The following is a 16,848-nucleotide window of genomic DNA, read 5'->3' on the forward strand; positions in this document are numbered from 1 at the left end:
CTGATACATATTAGCTGTGACCATGAGGTAGTCAAGGTAGGGCATTCTCAGTACTCTAAGCATTCTCTATGAATATTAAAGATACACTATATTGTGCATCATACCTGGTGGTTTCACACAAGTTCCTTAAAATGATGAAATTCCAAGTCCAGACCAAATAATTATAGTATTAATAAAAATCCCATTAACAGTCTTATTAAATGTCTATGAAATGCAAGTAATTGTACTAGGAACATAAAGACGAGAAGGAAATTATGCCTGTTTTCAAAGTGCTTACATTTTGCTGGGCAGTTACAGGTGTACATGTATAAATAATACAGACAGATAGATGGCTGCATATAGAGTGCTGGGCCTGGAATCTACAGGTAATCCATTTTGAAATATCCACATTGTAGTTGTTTAGTCATTCAATCATGTCTCTCGTGGTGACTCCATGGACTATAGTATACCAAAACTGTCCATGGAATTTTCTTGGTAAAGATATCAGAATGGTTTATCATTTCCTCCCCCAGTATGTAAGGCAAACAGAGGTTAAGTGTCTTGCCTAGAGTCATACAGCTAGTGAGTGGGTGAGACCACATTTGAATCCAGGTTTTCCAGGCCCATTGCTTTATCCACTGAACCACCTAGTTAGAAGTCCATGAATAGGCAATTAGAAACATGAGATTGGCCTTGGGAAGAGAGGTTAGAGTTGGATAAGTCGTTCTGAGCATCTTTAGCATAGAGATGTTAATTGAATCCATGGGAGCCTATGAGATCACTAAATAAAATAGTATATATAGAGAAGAGTGATTAAAAATAAAAAGTCTTAATGTATGGATATATGCCATTAGGCACTCACAGAGCATCTGTTTATGAATGTGCCTGCTTGAAATCTTGCCCTTTTCTCTACTCCCGAGTGATTAGCTCTTCCTACATAAGATATATAATGGTTTGTGAAATTTTATAATCCTCACCGTTTCATTTACAAATTAGTATCTTTCAAGTCTGTTCTTTAGTCATCAATCAATTAAGCCCTTATTAGATGAGCTCTGAGGATACAAAGTTAGAAATGGATCAGTCCTTGCCTATACATAAATAAGTGTATACAAAACAAATACAAGGTAATTTTTTGAGGGGGGAAATACTAGCATTTGGGGGATGGAGGACTGACACTTGAGTAAAGTGGTGAATAGAGAAGTGCATTCCAAGGATAGGAGGCAGCCCATATAAAAATTGGGGGATATTAAGGAGTGGAGAGAAAAGAAAGAGAGAGATAGAGCAAGAGCAAGAAAGTGAGTGCCTCATGTGAGAAGACAAATTTGATTAAAGAAAAATAATGTATAATAGTTTTAGAAAAGTAGGTTAGATACAGGTTGTGAAGACTTTAAGTGCCAAATAGGAGTTGGTTTTTAGGGAATCCCTGAATCTCCCTGGGCACACTTGTGTTCTGGGCATCTGTATGGAGGATAGACTATAAAGGAAAACTAGAGACAAGAAAACCAATTAGGAGGCTAATTACAATAGCCTTGAAGGCAACTAGAACTTCTGATGAGGACTTAACTAAAGTGGTGGCTGTGTGAGAGAAGAGATGTCATGGGCAAGAGAAGCTGTACAGGAGTATAGAAAGTGACTGGATGGGGAGAGGAGAGATGAAGGAAGTCAAGGATGACTCCCAGTTTGTGAACTTGTACAGCTGGAAAGAGGGTGATGGCTTTGACAAAAACTTCAGAAGAGAGGTGAGCTTTTGCAGAGATAATGAATTATGTTTTGAATATGTTAGATTTGAAAAACTTACACAGTATTTGGTTCAAAATGCCCAATAGATAAGTGATGTAGGGCTAGAGTTCAGGAGATTAGACTAGGAATGGATATTTAGACCTGGGAGCTGTAAGGGGAGGACTCTGGGATTAGCCTGAGCCCTGAATATCTAATTCTTCTCACCAGAGGACTTCAGGACCAGGCTGAGCCCTGATATTGGTGAGGAGTGATGAGGAGGGACTTTGGAAGATGTTCAAGCAGGAGTCCATTTAATCAAGGCAGCTTTCCATTTAATATAACCTATAACCATGGAGATCTTCAAGTGCACCAATCTTGTTATGGACAGGTGTTTCCTACTTGAGTATAATTGCTTCAAGTAAGCACAGATGGTCACACCTACTGACTCCTCAGAAAGGCTGAGAAGCCACTGGGGGAATAGAGAGCCAAACCAGATATTTCAACAGGCTTCCTTTCTGGGCTAGAGGGTCTTATACCTCACCCAAGGTTTCCACTATCTGTAACCCTCACCAGGGAGTTTTCTGCATAGAAATGGTAATTAAACTCCTGAGAATTAATGAGGTCATCAAGAAGTAGAATATAGAGAAAGAAGAGAGCCCAGAGCAAAACTTTGAAGTACAAACACAGTTAAGGGATGAGATATAGAAGATGATCCAGCAAAGGAAACTGAGGAGTAGTTGGATAGGTAGGAGAAGTGAGAGAGAATGCAGTGGGAACTCATAATTGAACACTAGATAATTTTGATTATATTAAGTTAAAAAGTTTTTGTACAAACAAAATTAATGCAGACAAGATCAGAAGGAAAGCAATAAATTGGGAAATCATTTTTACATTTAAGGGTTCTGATAAAGGCTTCATTTCTAAACTATATAGAGAATTGACTTAAATTTATAAGAACCCAAGTCATTCTCCAACTGATAAATGGTCAAAGGATATCAAAAAGACAATTTTCAGATGAAGAAATTAAAACTATTTCTAATCATATGAGAAGGTGCTCTAAATCACTATTGATCAGAGAAATGCAAATTAATAAATTTAAGTGAGATACCACTACATACCTCTCAGATTGGCTAAGATGACAGGAAAAGACAAAAGACAAATTTTGGAAAGGATGTGGGGAAAATGGGACACTAATACATTGTTTAGTGGAATTGTGAATGGATCTAGCCATTCTGGAGAACTATCCTCAAAAAGTTATCAAAGTGTGCATACTCTTTGACCCAGCAGTGTCTCTACTGGGCTTAAATTCCAAAGAGATCTTAAAAGAGGGAAAAAGACCCACATGGGCAGACCTTTTTGTAATGGAAAAAAATTGGAAACTGAGTGGATGCCCATCAGTTGGAGAATGGCTGAATAATTTATGGTATATGAATGTTATGGAATATTATTGTTCTATAAGAAATGACCAGCAGGATGATTTCAGAAAGGCCTGGAGAGACTTACATGAACTGATGTCGAGTAAAATGAGCAGGACCAGGAGATCATTATATTCTTCAACAACAATACTATATGATGACCAATTCTGATGGACAAGGCTCTTTCAACAGTGAGATGATTCAGGCCAGTTCTAATGATTTTGTAATGAGGAGAGCCATCTATACCCAGAGAGAGGACTGTGGGAACTGAGTGTAGATCACAACATAGCATTTTCACTCTTTTTGTTTCCTTGCATTTTATTTTCTTTCTCATTTACTTTCTTTTTTTGATCTGATTTTTCTTGTACAGCAAGAGAATAGTTTAAATATGTTTATATATAATTGGATTTAAAATATATTTTAACATGTATAACATATTAGATTGTTTGCCATCTAGGGAGGGGATGGGGGGGAAGGAGGAGAAAATCTGAAACACAAGATTATGTAAGGGTCAATGTTGTCAAATTATCTGTGCATGTTTTGAAAATAAAAAGCTTTTTAAAAAAAGAGAATGTAGGAAGGGGAAGATGGTCAACAGTTGTTAGGATTCTTACAAGGTGCTAAATCATGGAATAGATAGAGACAATAATTGTCTAATTTAGGTACTTAACAGTTCTCTAGTTCAGTAATGTACTTACTAGAATTCCATGAGATTCACACCTTTAAGAGAGCATACTTTTAAGGAGCCCCCACAAGCCCACTCTCTGGGAGGAGGAATCAAGATTCATTCCAACTTCCACCTTTGTGCTGGCTGGAGGCTTTGGGAAGACGAGAGGCTGGAGGCTGAAGGACAAACCTTTGGATTCAGAGACATTCGGACAACAGCTCTTGGGAGCCAAGAAGAGGGATAGTTCTCTACTACAACTAACTGGGCCCAGGAAAAGATTCAGGACTGTGAAGGACACAGTAAAGGATCTGGACTTTAACTCCTGGCTGCATTCGGGGTTACTGAACTGAACTGAAACTAAGGCTGCCTCCAGAAGCTCCCCAAGAAATCTGCTCCCAGAGAATGATCCTAATTTAGAGAAAAAGAACATTTCAAACAGTGTCAAATGCTGCGGTGCGGTCAAGTACTATGGGGCTTGAGAAAAAGCCTTTAGAAATGGCGATTGAGATCATTTGTATGAAAAGGACAGTTTTAGAGGGATGATGAAGCTAGAAAGCAGGTAACAACTTTGTTTATTCGTTTACGGCAAATCCTTTGGGAAAAGGTTATTTTGAAAGATTAAAAAAAAAAAAGAATTAATGTGAGAAGTTTATACCCTAATGTTCCTTTTTAACCAGCTTCCAGACGATCTTAATAAATGCTTGCTGGAAACAAGTGAAAGGCCAGTCTGAAGGAGCAGCCCTTCATCCCAGAACCTCATTACATTACATAGGGAAAGGTGACTCCCTGTGACCCAGCTTACTTCTCTGTGACACCCTCCCAAGACTCAGTTTCTTCATGTCTCCCAATAGCTAAGGAAGAGTGCAAAGTTCCCTATCACCTCCAGAATCAATCTAAACTTTTCTTTGCACACAGAAGGTGCTTAATAAATGCTTGCTAATGTATGCTTTTCCACAGCCTCGGTCTTACCATGATGTTATGATACTCCCAGCTCTGCAATTGTTAAACCAGCAGAACTGACAGATTCCAAGTATCTGCCTTCCCTGGGAAGACTGGGGACGAGCCTTGGGGAGCGGCCTTGTGACAGACACCTGGGGGAAGGGGCGGGTCTGGGAGGCCCCCGGGGTCTGTCACAGCCCGGGCCTTTGGGTAGTGAATCTTTTCTGCTGTCTGCATCACGGTACACCGGGAGCGGTCACTCCTCTCAGGCAGGCCCGCGCTGCGGCTGCTCGGAGGAAGTCTCGTCCCGCAAGTGCCGCTTTCCAGAGCTGCGGGGAGCAAGCCGGGCTCGAGTTAGGGCGCTCTCATTTTAGCGGAGACTGAGGCACAGAAGGTGACGCACAATACTGGCAGGAGCCCTGGCTCTGAGCCAGGCCTCGAGTTCCAAGTCTCCTTTCTGAAGCTTCTTAGCTGGGGCCTTGGCCAAGGAACCGCACCTCCCAGTAAAAGAGGGGGTTTCCTCATCTACATCTATCACCTTATGAGAAAGCTCCGGAGTCTATGGCCTTGCCACAGAACTGCAGAGTCTGAAGGATTTCATTAACCGCACAATCCATACATAAAAGCCGGCACTGACACAGCGGCCGGGGTCGCCGCCTCCGACTTCCGCGGAGGGGAAAGCCCCGCCTCTTGAAAGAACCCATTCTACTTTTGGACAATTCTAAGTATTAGCAAGCTCAAATTGGTCCCTGCAGCTTCTCCTCATAGTTCCTGCGAGGAGGCCCCGTGTCTGATCTTTCTGGAAGCTCATTTGCAGTTCCTTTAACCAGTTCTCTTCTAACAGGGACGCAAAGGCCCTTCTCCACCTTGGCTGCTCTCCTCTGGCCAGTGACTTCTTAAACCACAATGCTTAGAGTTTTGAAGACTGGAGCAGGGCGCTTTCTGCCCTAATTCTGAATACCAGGAACACTTCCCTGAATCACAGAAAGGCGCTGCAATGAGCCGCTTCAGCCGGCAGGGGGCAGAGCCGCGGGAGGTCAGCTAACTAGGTTGTTGTTGCCATAGTGACGGCGTTGCCCGACTTCAAGATGGCGGCGACGCGGCTTCGTCCGCCCATTAGGAAGTGGGCGGAAGCATGCAGCGGGCTGCGACGTGGGGCTGGCGGTTGGCGCGCCTGGTCCGAACCTCGGGCAAGAGCCCTGGGCCTGGTTCACCTCAGGGATGCATCCGAGACAGCTTCGGGAAGAGGCGGCCGTGGTCCGGCCCGGCGGGCGGCCTGCGGTGCTGGCAGCGCCCACTGAGTTCGGGGCCAGATTCCGGGCCCGGCTCCGCGGCTGAGCTGGGCCGGATTCAGGCCTCTCACTACCAGCTGGTGTACACCTGCAAGGTGGGTGCCTGGCGTGTGGAGGCGGAGACTGAAGTCCGCGGAGCAGGGCGGGTTTCTCGAACCCGAGCAGGGGAGAGCAGGAGGAGAACCTGGAGCGTGGCACGTGGGACCGCGGGAGGTCGAACCGCGTGGGCCTCCGAGTGGAAGTCGCGCGTGCGCGAACTGATAGGCGGCCCTGCCCCTCGGCGCGTTAGCGACGGCTGCGGGAGGGGCGATGACTCGCCCAGGGTCTCACTCTGTTCCGCTCTGGGGCGCTCTGCTGTCGGTGGCCGTCCCCTCTGTAGAATGACATACAGGGATAGGGTTCTTTTAATAATAATAACTCGTATTGATATGGGGCTTCCCATGCGCCAGGAACTGCGCCAAGCGCTTTACAGTTCTGCCATCCTCCCAGCAACCCTGGAAGGGAACCACTGTTACCCTGTTTTACAGCCGAAGGGATTGAGGCAAATAGGAATAAATGACTTGCCTAGGGCCGCTTCACAAGAGTCTGAGGTTGGATTTGAACCCTGGTCTTGGCTCCCCGGCACCATCCAGCTGCCTCCAGAGAAGGGAGCCTCTCCTTCCTCGGAACGTAGCACTGCGCGCGCTCGGCGCCATTGGTAGTAGTGGAGGCCGGAGTAGAGCGGGAGGGGTAGGGGGGGTAGGGGGAGTGATAGGGAAGGACGGGACGGCTCTGGAGAGCGCGGTGGCCTTAGGTAGTCCCAAGGCACAGGAGGAGAGCTGCACCCCTCGGACCTCCAGTTATCCCCCAGTGCAATGGAAACTTCCCTTGTCCTTCGTACCCGCCATCAGGGGTGAGTGCGGGGGTGGGGGGCTGAAGTCTGTAAATGTGAGAGCTTTATAAATGTGAGGCGTTATCATTGTTAGTCACTGCCGTGTGTGGCAGGAGAGGAGCAGGGAGGGGCTGGGGGCCGCCTGGAATGCGGACTGAGCGTGTGACGGACAGCACTGGGCACGGGGGATGGGAGCCAGTGTGAGGAGCACTAGGAGAAGCGGGAGTATTCGCAGTGATCAGTCCTTTACCTTTCACACCTCACTTTCCCACAAAAGCCCTGAGGGAGGCAGTGTAACTAGCATACCCATTTTAGAGGTGAGGGAACTGAGGCTCCTTTCCCAGCAGATCTCGACCCTTGACATCAAGCCCAGTGTTGTTTCCAGTGATGACATCATGTCCCTTCTCCCTTAGCAGACACGGCCTCCAGATGGAGGGTGGGTGGGCTGAAACCCCGCAGTTACAAGCCCGGAATGCTGGGGGAGCGCGGTGGGCGTGGCTGTGGTGACCTGTCCACGGGCCTGCTTTCTCCCTCAGGTCTGTTGGACGAGGTCCACTAAAAAGATCTCCAAGCTGGCCTATCACAGAGGAGTGGTGATCGTGACGTGTCCCAGCTGCCGGAACCACCACATCATTGCTGACAACCTGGGCTGGTTCTCAGACCTGGAGGGCAAGAAGTGAGTACTCACTTTTCCTGGAAATCAGTTAAGTCCCTTGTGTAAGTATTGGAATCGGTAGTTCTGGATTATAATCCAGAAATAAGGTGTTTCGTTTTTCAAAAAGAAGCTTGTGACACACAATTTACCAATATCCGGAATTCTGATATTCCCAACATGTCAGTGTTTGTGTCAAAGGCAGGTGCACTTAATAATGATAATAACTATTATTTCTTTATCTTTTAAAGATTTTCCTGAGTGTTTTCTTCACAATAATCCTGAGAGGTGGGCAGTTTGCTCTGTATTATTTCCATTTTACAAATGAGAAAACTAAGGCTTGACTAGAAAAATGAAGTGACTTGGCCACAGGGTGACCGCTTGTAAACAGCATTTGAGATTGGAACCTGGCTCTCCCAACACCCAACGCGTTGTCTTTCCCAAACGGAGGGTGAATTTTGTTTGTTTCCTCCACAGTCATACCCACATCATTTGAAATACTTTCAGATTTCTTATCTTCTTAATGGGGCTGGAGAAGGAAGGAGAAAATTTGGAACTCAAAATTTTTTTAAAAGAATTTTTAAAAATTGTTTCTACACGTAATTGGAAAAAAATTTTAAAATTGAATTTTTTCTTTTTAAAAGAGAGATTTTTTATATGGTTAGCCATCCAGAGAATCTTCTTTCCAACTATCCAGAAGATTTCTTATAGGTTCAGGCAGCTGTCAGTGCTGGGAGAATTGACCCCATGCCATTGTGAAAAGCAGAACTTAAAAACTTTTCTTAAATACCAACAACTTCAGATAATTTGGTTCAATAAGCATTGTATTAAAAAATGAATGTTCTTCCTTCCTTTTGAGAGTTAAGGGATGTCAGTAAGTTATATCTAGTGAGATTTAGTTCAGACAGCTTAGTTCTCTATAGGCATCTATTTTTTTTGGTAACTCAATAGTATTTTATTTTTCAATACATGCAAAGATAGTTTTCAATATTCATTTTTGTAAGATTTTGTGTTCCAAATTTTTTTCCCTCATTTTGCTCCCTCTCTCCAAAATAACAAGCAATCTGATAGAGGTTATACATGTATAATCCTCATGTTTTGCAAAAAAAATCAGTCTAAAAGGAAAAAAAAACAAAAAAGAAAAAGCAACCCCCCCAAAAGGTGAAAATACTATATTTTGATCCATATTTAGTCTCCATTTAATCTTTTCTATATATAGAGAGAGAGATATTTTCCATTCCAAGTGTATTGAAATTGTCTTGGATCACTGTAGTTCTGTATTGTGCAATTTTGGCATAGCCTCAAATTGCTCTCCAAAATGACTGTCACCTGAAACTCCCACCAACAATACATTAGTGTTCCAGTTTTCCCACATCCCCAGCAAAATTTAAATGATCTTTTCCTGTCAACTTTGCCAATCTGATAGATATGAAGCAGTACCTCAGAGCTGTCTTAATTTGAATTTCTCTAATCAATAGTGATTTAGAGCATTTTTTTAACATGACTATAAATGTGCTTTGACCATTTATCAGTTGAGAAATGACTTATATTCTTATAAATTTGACTCAGTATTTTATATTTTTAAAGGAGGTCTTTAACATAAATACTATCTGTAAAAAATTGGTTTCCCAGCTTTCTGCTTCCCTTCTAATCTTGGCTTCATTGTTTTTTTTTGTTTTTTTTGTGTTTGTAAAACCTTTTTAATTTAATGTAATCAAAATTACCCATTTTGCATTTCATAATTTCTCTAGTTCTTTGCAGGCCCCTATTTTCGATAGCTATATTTTAGGAACGACAATTTTTGATTAAGGGAAGAGGAAGTGGGGAGAGTGACAACAAAGCATTTATTTAGTGTGCTAAGGGTATACAGATGTCTCATTTGAATCCTTATCATCCTTTGGATGGTAGATGGTGTTATTATCTCCACTTTTACAATTGAGGAAACAGGCAGATAGAAGTTAAATGACTTGAGAGGGTCACAAAGTTAGTGTCTGAGACTGGAATTGAGGTTGGGTCTTCCTGACTGTTGGCCCCTTATCCACTTGCCACCTCATTGCCTAGGAAAGTGTTTTGAAATTCAGAGCTCTTTGCAATTGCTCAAGTTAAGTATGTTTTGGTTTGGTAAACTTGGATGCTCAGGGCTTCATGTGCCCAGGGGCCTGGACAGAAAGTCCCTTAGATAGGGAGAGAAGTCAACAGAAAGAAAAGTGGGAGAAAATAGAAATTTATTTGAAAATTTTGTTTAGGGCCAGCTCTGGATTTAGGAGTGATTAAATATTTCCATCTTCTCTTCCTTCTGATACTACATGGTTCCCTGGTTACAGATCTAGGAACTTATGGTATTAATTTGATTTGTGAGTTCATTCAACAGACAACCTTTTAGCACCTGCTGTAGGTTGTGAACTCTTTGAGAGAGAGGTGGCGAAGCAGGCCCAGACTAGGCAGTTACTACCTTCTAGAGAGTCAACAAAGACAGGGTAATTACATTTGTAGTTGGCAGTTGAAGCCAAACTCCCAGGGTTTGAACCTCAGGCTTTAGGCTCAGATTTCGTGTAATTCTGATTGCGAATGAAGAAAAGCTGACAATCATAGCCTCATATTGGGACACTTTGTCTTTAGGAACATTGAAGAAATCCTGGCAACTCGAGGAGAGAAGGTGAGGCGAATGACGGGGGAAGAGATTCTCGAAATTGTTTCAGAAACTGAAGCTGGACCGCAATCTGCTTCTCCCTCAGAGGGGGAAAGCAGCTCTAATCCTACAGATGCCACAAAAAAGGACCCAGCCTGATTCAGATGAAATGTGGACTTTTTCCTTGTTTTCTCCATTTTATCTTTGTGCTTTGTGCTGAGATTTTGCCTTTGTTTTTATAAACAAAAATGAATCATCTTCAAAATTCCAGTGTACTGTGTCCATTTTGAGATTTCTGCTGTTTAGACTCAGTCTTAGAACTCTGAGAAAAATTAGTAATATGAAATGCTCTTAGACCCTGGGTACTCTATACACTAGTTGTATGGACCACAGGGCACTTAAGCTTCACAGACTCATGTCTTCACAAATCAGAATAATGTGGGGGTACATTTGAAAGTTCAGGAAATAGCAACTTGCCAAAGATGGGATGTGAATGGAGGTGGGCCAACCTGGTCCCTGTATTTTAGGCACTGGGAAGTTAGTATATCTAGTGGTCAAACATCCAGAGGGAGTTGAGATCTCAACCTGAGTGATTTTGTCTAAAAATGCTCTGTCCCTTTTATTATTTGCAATATCACCTGTTTCCACCAACTGAAGGACTGATGTGAGTTAACAAGCATCTTCTTTCATTGTTATCATTGAAGTGAATAAATAAGCTTTATTAAGTGCTTATTGTGTGTCTTTCCCTGTGTTTGGGACAAGAAGACCTACCCAAATTGACTACTCAGAGATCACTCATAGAAAGCAGAATTATTTATTAGAATCTCCAGAAGCGGCCCCCATCCTGGTCTGCAAGCCAAATTTCACAGCAGGATAGGGCCAGAGCCTTGAAATGCTTACAGCTTTTATACATTTCAAACAAAGAACCTCCAAAATCCCACCCTCTGTATATTGTGATTGGTCACATAAGTCTGTTGTACCCCTAGTTGGTCAGTGGAATGTTGTTTCGGCCTTATCTAAAATCACGTGATTCTGGAGAAGCCAAAACTCAGGCCTAATAGGCTTGGTCTACTTTAGTAAATAGTCTCTGATCAATATGTGCTGTAAGTTCTTCATCCTTCTCCCACACACCTGCTAAATGCTGGGGATATGAATAGAAAAAGCTGATCCCATTCTTACTCTCAAAGAGAGACTCATTAGACATTTTAATTTAGAGAGACCATATGTAAAAGAAAAAAGTAAAATGGGATAGAAAGGCTAGAAGTCCTGAGGGAGTCATGCTGTGTCTGATGGCAAGGCCCAGAGATCCTTCTGTTGGCATGTCAATGTATCTTGTAAGTCCTGGAGATTTATAGACCATAAAGCCAAGGCAGATGGTAAGGCTTAAAGTGCCTTGTAATAGTCATCCACTATATAGTTTTTGTTCAGAATTTCTTTGGGCATGGAGATGACTTAGTCTGTGCCAGAAGGCCAGGAGTTCTGCCTTTCCAGCGGGCCTGTTCAGCCAGGGGCTTCAAATAGAGACAGTCTAAGAGCAAATTGGCATCCAAGGTCTGGCCCAGGAAAATGTGAGGAAGCTCTTGTCACAAGGATGGCCAACCAACCAGATTTGAATATTTCCAATCACATAACTCAAGGATACCATCTATTAAGGTACCCCATCCTAAGATGCTCAGAGTACTAGAATGACCATAATAAGAGGGCATTTTGATGTACTTGCCTCTTGATCACTAGTTAGTAAGGTTGTGGGGGTCAAAGGAGATCATATACAGGGTTGTCCCAAAAATCTTGTAAAATTTGAAGTTTTACACTTTTAAATCTGAAGCTTTACATTCATTTAATCATTTTTTCAGTCATGTCTAGCTTTCCGTGACCCTTTTTGTAATTTTCTTGGTAAAGATATTGGAGTAGTTTGCCATTTTCTTTTCTAGCTCATTTTATGGATGAGGAAACAGGCAGAGTTAAATGACTTGTCCAGAATCACACAGCTAGCAAATGTCTATGGCTGAATTTGAACTCAGACCTTCCTGACTCTAACCTAGTACTCTTTCCACTGTACTACCTAGCTGTCCTGGTTTTACATATATTAAAGCTTAAATGTATATTTTAAGCTTGTTAAAGCTTGAAAGTGAACTGAGACTTTTGGGACACTTAATTAGAAGTGCTTTGCAAATCCTAAAGTGCCATATTATTGTGAGCCACAAGAAAATTAAGCCTGAACAAGAAAGTGATCTGACCAAATGAATAATAATGATATTAATAATAATAATTGCAATAAGTGACATCAGCATGAGTTCGGAAGCAGACTTGGGGAGGTTGTCCTTCTGATAGTCAAGCTTCTAGTGAGCTTTAGAGATAGGATTTTGATGGGACTTTTCCTCCCTCAAGTCTAATAGTACTTACTGGCTATGCTCCTGGGATGAGGGACTGAGTATCCCAGTGTTGAGGTTGGGAAGGGACCCCAAGAGTTTGGGAGTCACAGACCCGGGTCACTTGATGTCTCAAAAGAATTTGCAGGCTTGAACCCATATCCAAGTCAAGGGGCAAAATCTATTGTAATTGTAATGCTAGTTGAAGTGGTCTAAAGTCCAAAAGAATTTAACAAAGAACCTGAAGCAGGAAGATACATTTATCCAATTCTTCATGTCATTAATATGCTAATTTTATGGCCTAGAGGTAAAACTGAGCAGTGGTCTCAGGAATTTGGTTATCACTGACCAGAAAATCTAGCAGTATCCTAAGAATAGAAGGCTTTAGAATCAGTGATAGACGTGATTGTCAAAACGATAGTATTCTAAGGTTAGAGTCTCAGTGAGGGGGAGGGGTTTCGAACTCTGAAACTGTGTCCCCTTTAATGTATAAAATAATCACTCTGAAATTGTAAAAGAAGGGAGATTCAGGGTCTCAGACCAGAGAGTCTGAGAGGGGGCATATTTTCCAGACAGGCCTTTTTCTAAGATAAGCAACTTCATTCAATTGGAGATCTTGGGCAAATCACCCCCCATTGATCTTTTGGGTAGCTGGATCCCCATTCAGGAAATTCCAAATTCTGGAAAAAAAGCCTTCAAAGTGATTTCATTCAATTGGGAGATCTTGGTCTGATAATCAGCTCAAACTGTTCCCAGACCCCAAAATTTGCTCATAAAATAGGTTTCTGTTAACACATTCTTTGCAGAGCTTCTTAATGAAAAATAAAACTTCCTTTTTGCCACTAAGATTTCAGTTCCCAAATTCTTTCATGTTGGACCTACCCCTCTGACCAAAGAGGGGATTCTCACATCAATTCTCTACCACTAGAATTGCATCATCGGGATCATTAATATATCTTCCTTAAAGTCTAAGGGAAGAAATATTATATTCCTAGGCCAGAAGACTTTTATAATCATTGACAGACATGTTGCCAGAACAATAGTACTCCAAGATTGGGGGGAGAACACCTCCTGACGGATCATAGATTCCAAAACTAGACAACTTTAGAATTACTGACATTGTTAGAACAGAAGCCCTCTAAAGTTAGGGGACCTTAAAATTGTTGCTGTTTCCCCTAGAAGCTATACTTCTTCACCAGGACAATGCTTTCCACATGACACAGGGCTGGCTCCCTATTTTCTCACTTAAGATGCAGGCCTGTCTTGCTTTAGGAAATTCCACTTGCAATTTACATGTAGGTGTCATACTTAACAATAAAAAGGTATTTTAGACACTTTTGTCTTATTTGACCTTCATAAGAATCCTAAGAGGTAAGCAGGGTAACGATTGGCATTTCCTTTTTTTATAGAAGAGAAAACAAAATTACAAGAGTAAAGTGACTTGCTCAGAGTCATCTCATAAATAGCAGATCCTGGGCTCAAACTCAGATCTCTTAACTTCCAGTCCAGGGCTAGTCCATAGTTCTACTAGACTATATGTAAATTATCTTGAATCCATCTTTCTGACTTTACAAGATGCCAAAAATGTACTTATTTCTGCCAGTGCCCTGGGACGTGTGCCCTTCAGCATTAATTACTGAGGGCATGCTCCTACAGATATTCATTCTGCTGAAGTCACTGAGCTAGAGAATTAGCAATTTAAATTAACACAATGGTCCCAGAATGCCTAGACAATTATTCTTGCCCAGAAATGGGGGGTGGCTGGAAAATGCAGTTCCTTGGGTGGGAGGCAGAATAAGGATTTCCTATTGTTCTCTATGGGGTTTGGGGGGAGGTGTACTCCCTATCTATTACCCCCCTGTCCTTTCCTTGGTGAACAACCAGCTATTATTCCCCTCCACAGTAACCTTTAGCCAGATGGGAGATTTGGAGTGGTGGGGGTAAAGAGACTATTATCATGTCCTTTACTCTTTTTTTCCTGAAACTGAGCAATTCCTATGTCAACAACTGCCAAACCCATGTTTATGGGCTTCGGGGCTGAAAGGGAATGTTAGAAATCATCTAGTTCAACAGATTAATTATACAGATGAAAAATTGAGACCCAGATAGAAAAAGTGCTCAAGGTCACACAGGAAGTAGTAGTGTTATGATTTGAATCCAAAACTTATGACTTAAAATTCAGCATTCTTTAACTATTCAGAAGGTCTTGTTTTTTCCAAGTTTTTATGTCCAGAAATAGACTCCTCTGGATGAGGAGAAATAATGATAAGTGAAAAAAAAAATTATTAAGTATTTACTATATGTCAGGTATCATATTAAATGTTAGGAATACAAATAAAGATGAATAGTCCTTACCTTTAAGGAATTTACATTCTGGTAGGAGAAACAACAGATAGAGGATGAATGGTGGCCAGGGAAGGGTATTATGTTCTAGGAAGTTACAGAGATGAGTGGAAGCAGTGATAGGGTTAATTTTACTGCTCTTCTCAGTGCAAGAGATGGAAAGGGGGTTAAGGCATATGTAAATAGCAGCCTAGCCAGAAGGTTGCTGGATTGAAATATAGCTTATGGCCTGGGGTTGTCTAGATAGAATTGGCTTTATGAGAACTCCTTAGTCAAGACAACATGGCCTCAGGTGAGCTTCTATGACTACATCCGCTATTTAAAAAAAAAAAAAAAAAAAAAAAGAAGAAGAAGAAGGAAAAAAAAAACATATTATTGTCTAATGAGAAAAGCAAATTTATTGATTAATCCTGGGGAAGAAGGGGGCAGCTAGTGACGCAGTGGATAGAGCACCAGCCTTGAATTCAGGAGGACTTGAGTTCAAATCTGATCTCAGACACTTAACATTTCCTAACTGTGGGACCCTGGGCAAGTCACTTAACCCCAGCCTCAGGGGGGGAAAAAAAAATTCTGGGGAAGTGTCTTGTTATGGGAACTTTTAATTTCCTGTCATTATTTGGAATTTAGGATCATTCCTTCTGCAAATTTTGTTTAACTAATAATCTGTCTTCTGTTAATATTAACCCTGTCTGACCAAAACCTGACTCATAGAATAATAATGTTAGGGGAAGGTCTGGGCCATTTCTCCTAATTGAAAGGTTGTTGATTTGACCAAAACTTGTCCCATAGGATGTGAAAATATACTGAAAGCCTTCAACATTCCTTAGATTAAAAAGCCAAAGGAAGAACCTCAACTATCTCTGACTCCTTGGCAACATGTAAATCTTTTTTCACAGTCAGCCTATTTGTGGTCCCTCTAAATATAATTTAATTTGTAACCTGACTTAATTCACCTATAGAGTTTATGAAACAAAATTTTTTCTTTAGGGGATGTATAAGATGATGACTTTGTTTAACTGTTTATTCAATTTTTATGACCCAGAAGGAAATATGCTATTGTGAATTTGACTTAATTTTTATGGCCTAAAATGAAGGCACAAGACTATAATATGTAAATAAATCATTTCTCTGTAACTATGGCATAATTTTTCCTAAAAGAGACCTTGTCTGAAGCTTGTTGATTGTTTGGTTTTCTTTGAGGCCTCAACCTATGCTTGAGTATAATAATAGAACCTAGGTTTTTATGTCTATAATTTCTGCTTTGTGGTAAACATATTTTGGCAGCAGTTACCCACTCAGAGAGGAGATATTTCTCCCACAACAGTCTAGTTGATGCTTTCTAATCTCTGAGCTATCAATTACAGGGTGTGGTCTCTGTGTCTCCAGGTAAAACTGGACCAAAATGGTGTGTGGCAGGAAGGGAGGTGAGTGCAATAACTAACTTGCCTATTGACTTTGCCTCACAACCTTATTCTGAACTTTAGGAGCTGAAAACTCTGGACATGACCTCACTCTTGACTCTATTTGGTTCCAGACCCACTTGGATGATGGGAGCTAATATCTCTTTTTCTTCAAGTAATATTAAGCTGGAACCCATTTATTTTAAGTTTGAGTTGCTCTTTTGTGTGGTTTTTAATTGTCTAGTCATGATCCTCCCATCAGTGTTTATTTATTGAGTTGCTCCACAGAGCTGAGATCTCCAACCTGAATGATTGTGAAAGGCTCCAGCAGATGCTAACTAGTTAGGAAAGCTTTTGTTTTTGAGGAGGATTTAGGATTTCAGGGGAGGATGACCCAAGAGCCTGAGTGCTTGACCTCACTAAGTAAATCCCCGGTGCTGCTTAGTCAGCGGCAAGAGTCTAGGGTTAACAGGAGCAGGATCCCTGAGATCAATCCTTAGTTACCTCATTCCAATATTCACTCAGTGCTCCTGAGTTTTCTGGCACTCCTGGTGTGTTGCTTTGGAAACATTG

The 16,848-nt window shown here is 41.7% G+C and overlaps 1 protein-coding gene and 1 long non-coding RNA gene across 2 annotated transcripts; one reads left to right on the top strand and one right to left on the bottom strand.

Moving 5' to 3' along the window:
• Positions 1–3,469: 3,469 nt before the first annotated feature.
• LOC141557834 (uncharacterized) lies at positions 3,470–7,277 on the bottom strand. Its single transcript, XR_012486908.1, has 2 exons — positions 6,576–7,277; positions 3,470–6,384 (listed from the first exon to the last, which is right to left on the bottom strand). It is a non-coding gene; the product is annotated as an uncharacterized LOC141557834 (long non-coding RNA).
• On the top strand, positions 5,550–10,895 carry DNLZ (DNL-type zinc finger). The gene is made up of 3 exons (XM_074294101.1): positions 5,550–6,106; positions 7,419–7,558; positions 10,154–10,895. Exons 1-3 carry the CDS (start codon positions 5,855–5,857, stop codon positions 10,320–10,322), a joined length of 561 nt encoding a protein of 186 aa, XP_074150202.1. The 5' UTR covers positions 5,550–5,854; the 3' UTR covers positions 10,323–10,895.
• Positions 10,896–16,848: the final 5,953 nt, after the last annotated feature.

Source organism: Sminthopsis crassicaudata, chromosome 2, assembly GCF_048593235.1.
Source record: "Sminthopsis crassicaudata isolate SCR6 chromosome 2, ASM4859323v1, whole genome shotgun sequence".
NCBI lineage: Eukaryota > Metazoa > Chordata > Mammalia > Dasyuromorphia > Dasyuridae > Sminthopsis > Sminthopsis crassicaudata.

Coding starts and splice junctions, on each gene's coding strand:
- DNLZ (XM_074294101.1), top strand. CDS start 5,855: ATGCAGCGGGCTGCGACGTGGGGCTGGCGGTTGGCGCGCCTGGTCCGA. Junction 6,107..7,418: donor AGCTGGTGTACACCTGCAAG/GTGGGTGCCTGG, acceptor TTTCTCCCTCAG/GTCTGTTGGACGAGGTCCAC. Junction 7,559..10,153: donor TCAGACCTGGAGGGCAAGAA/GTGAGTACTCAC, acceptor CTTTGTCTTTAG/GAACATTGAAGAAATCCTGG.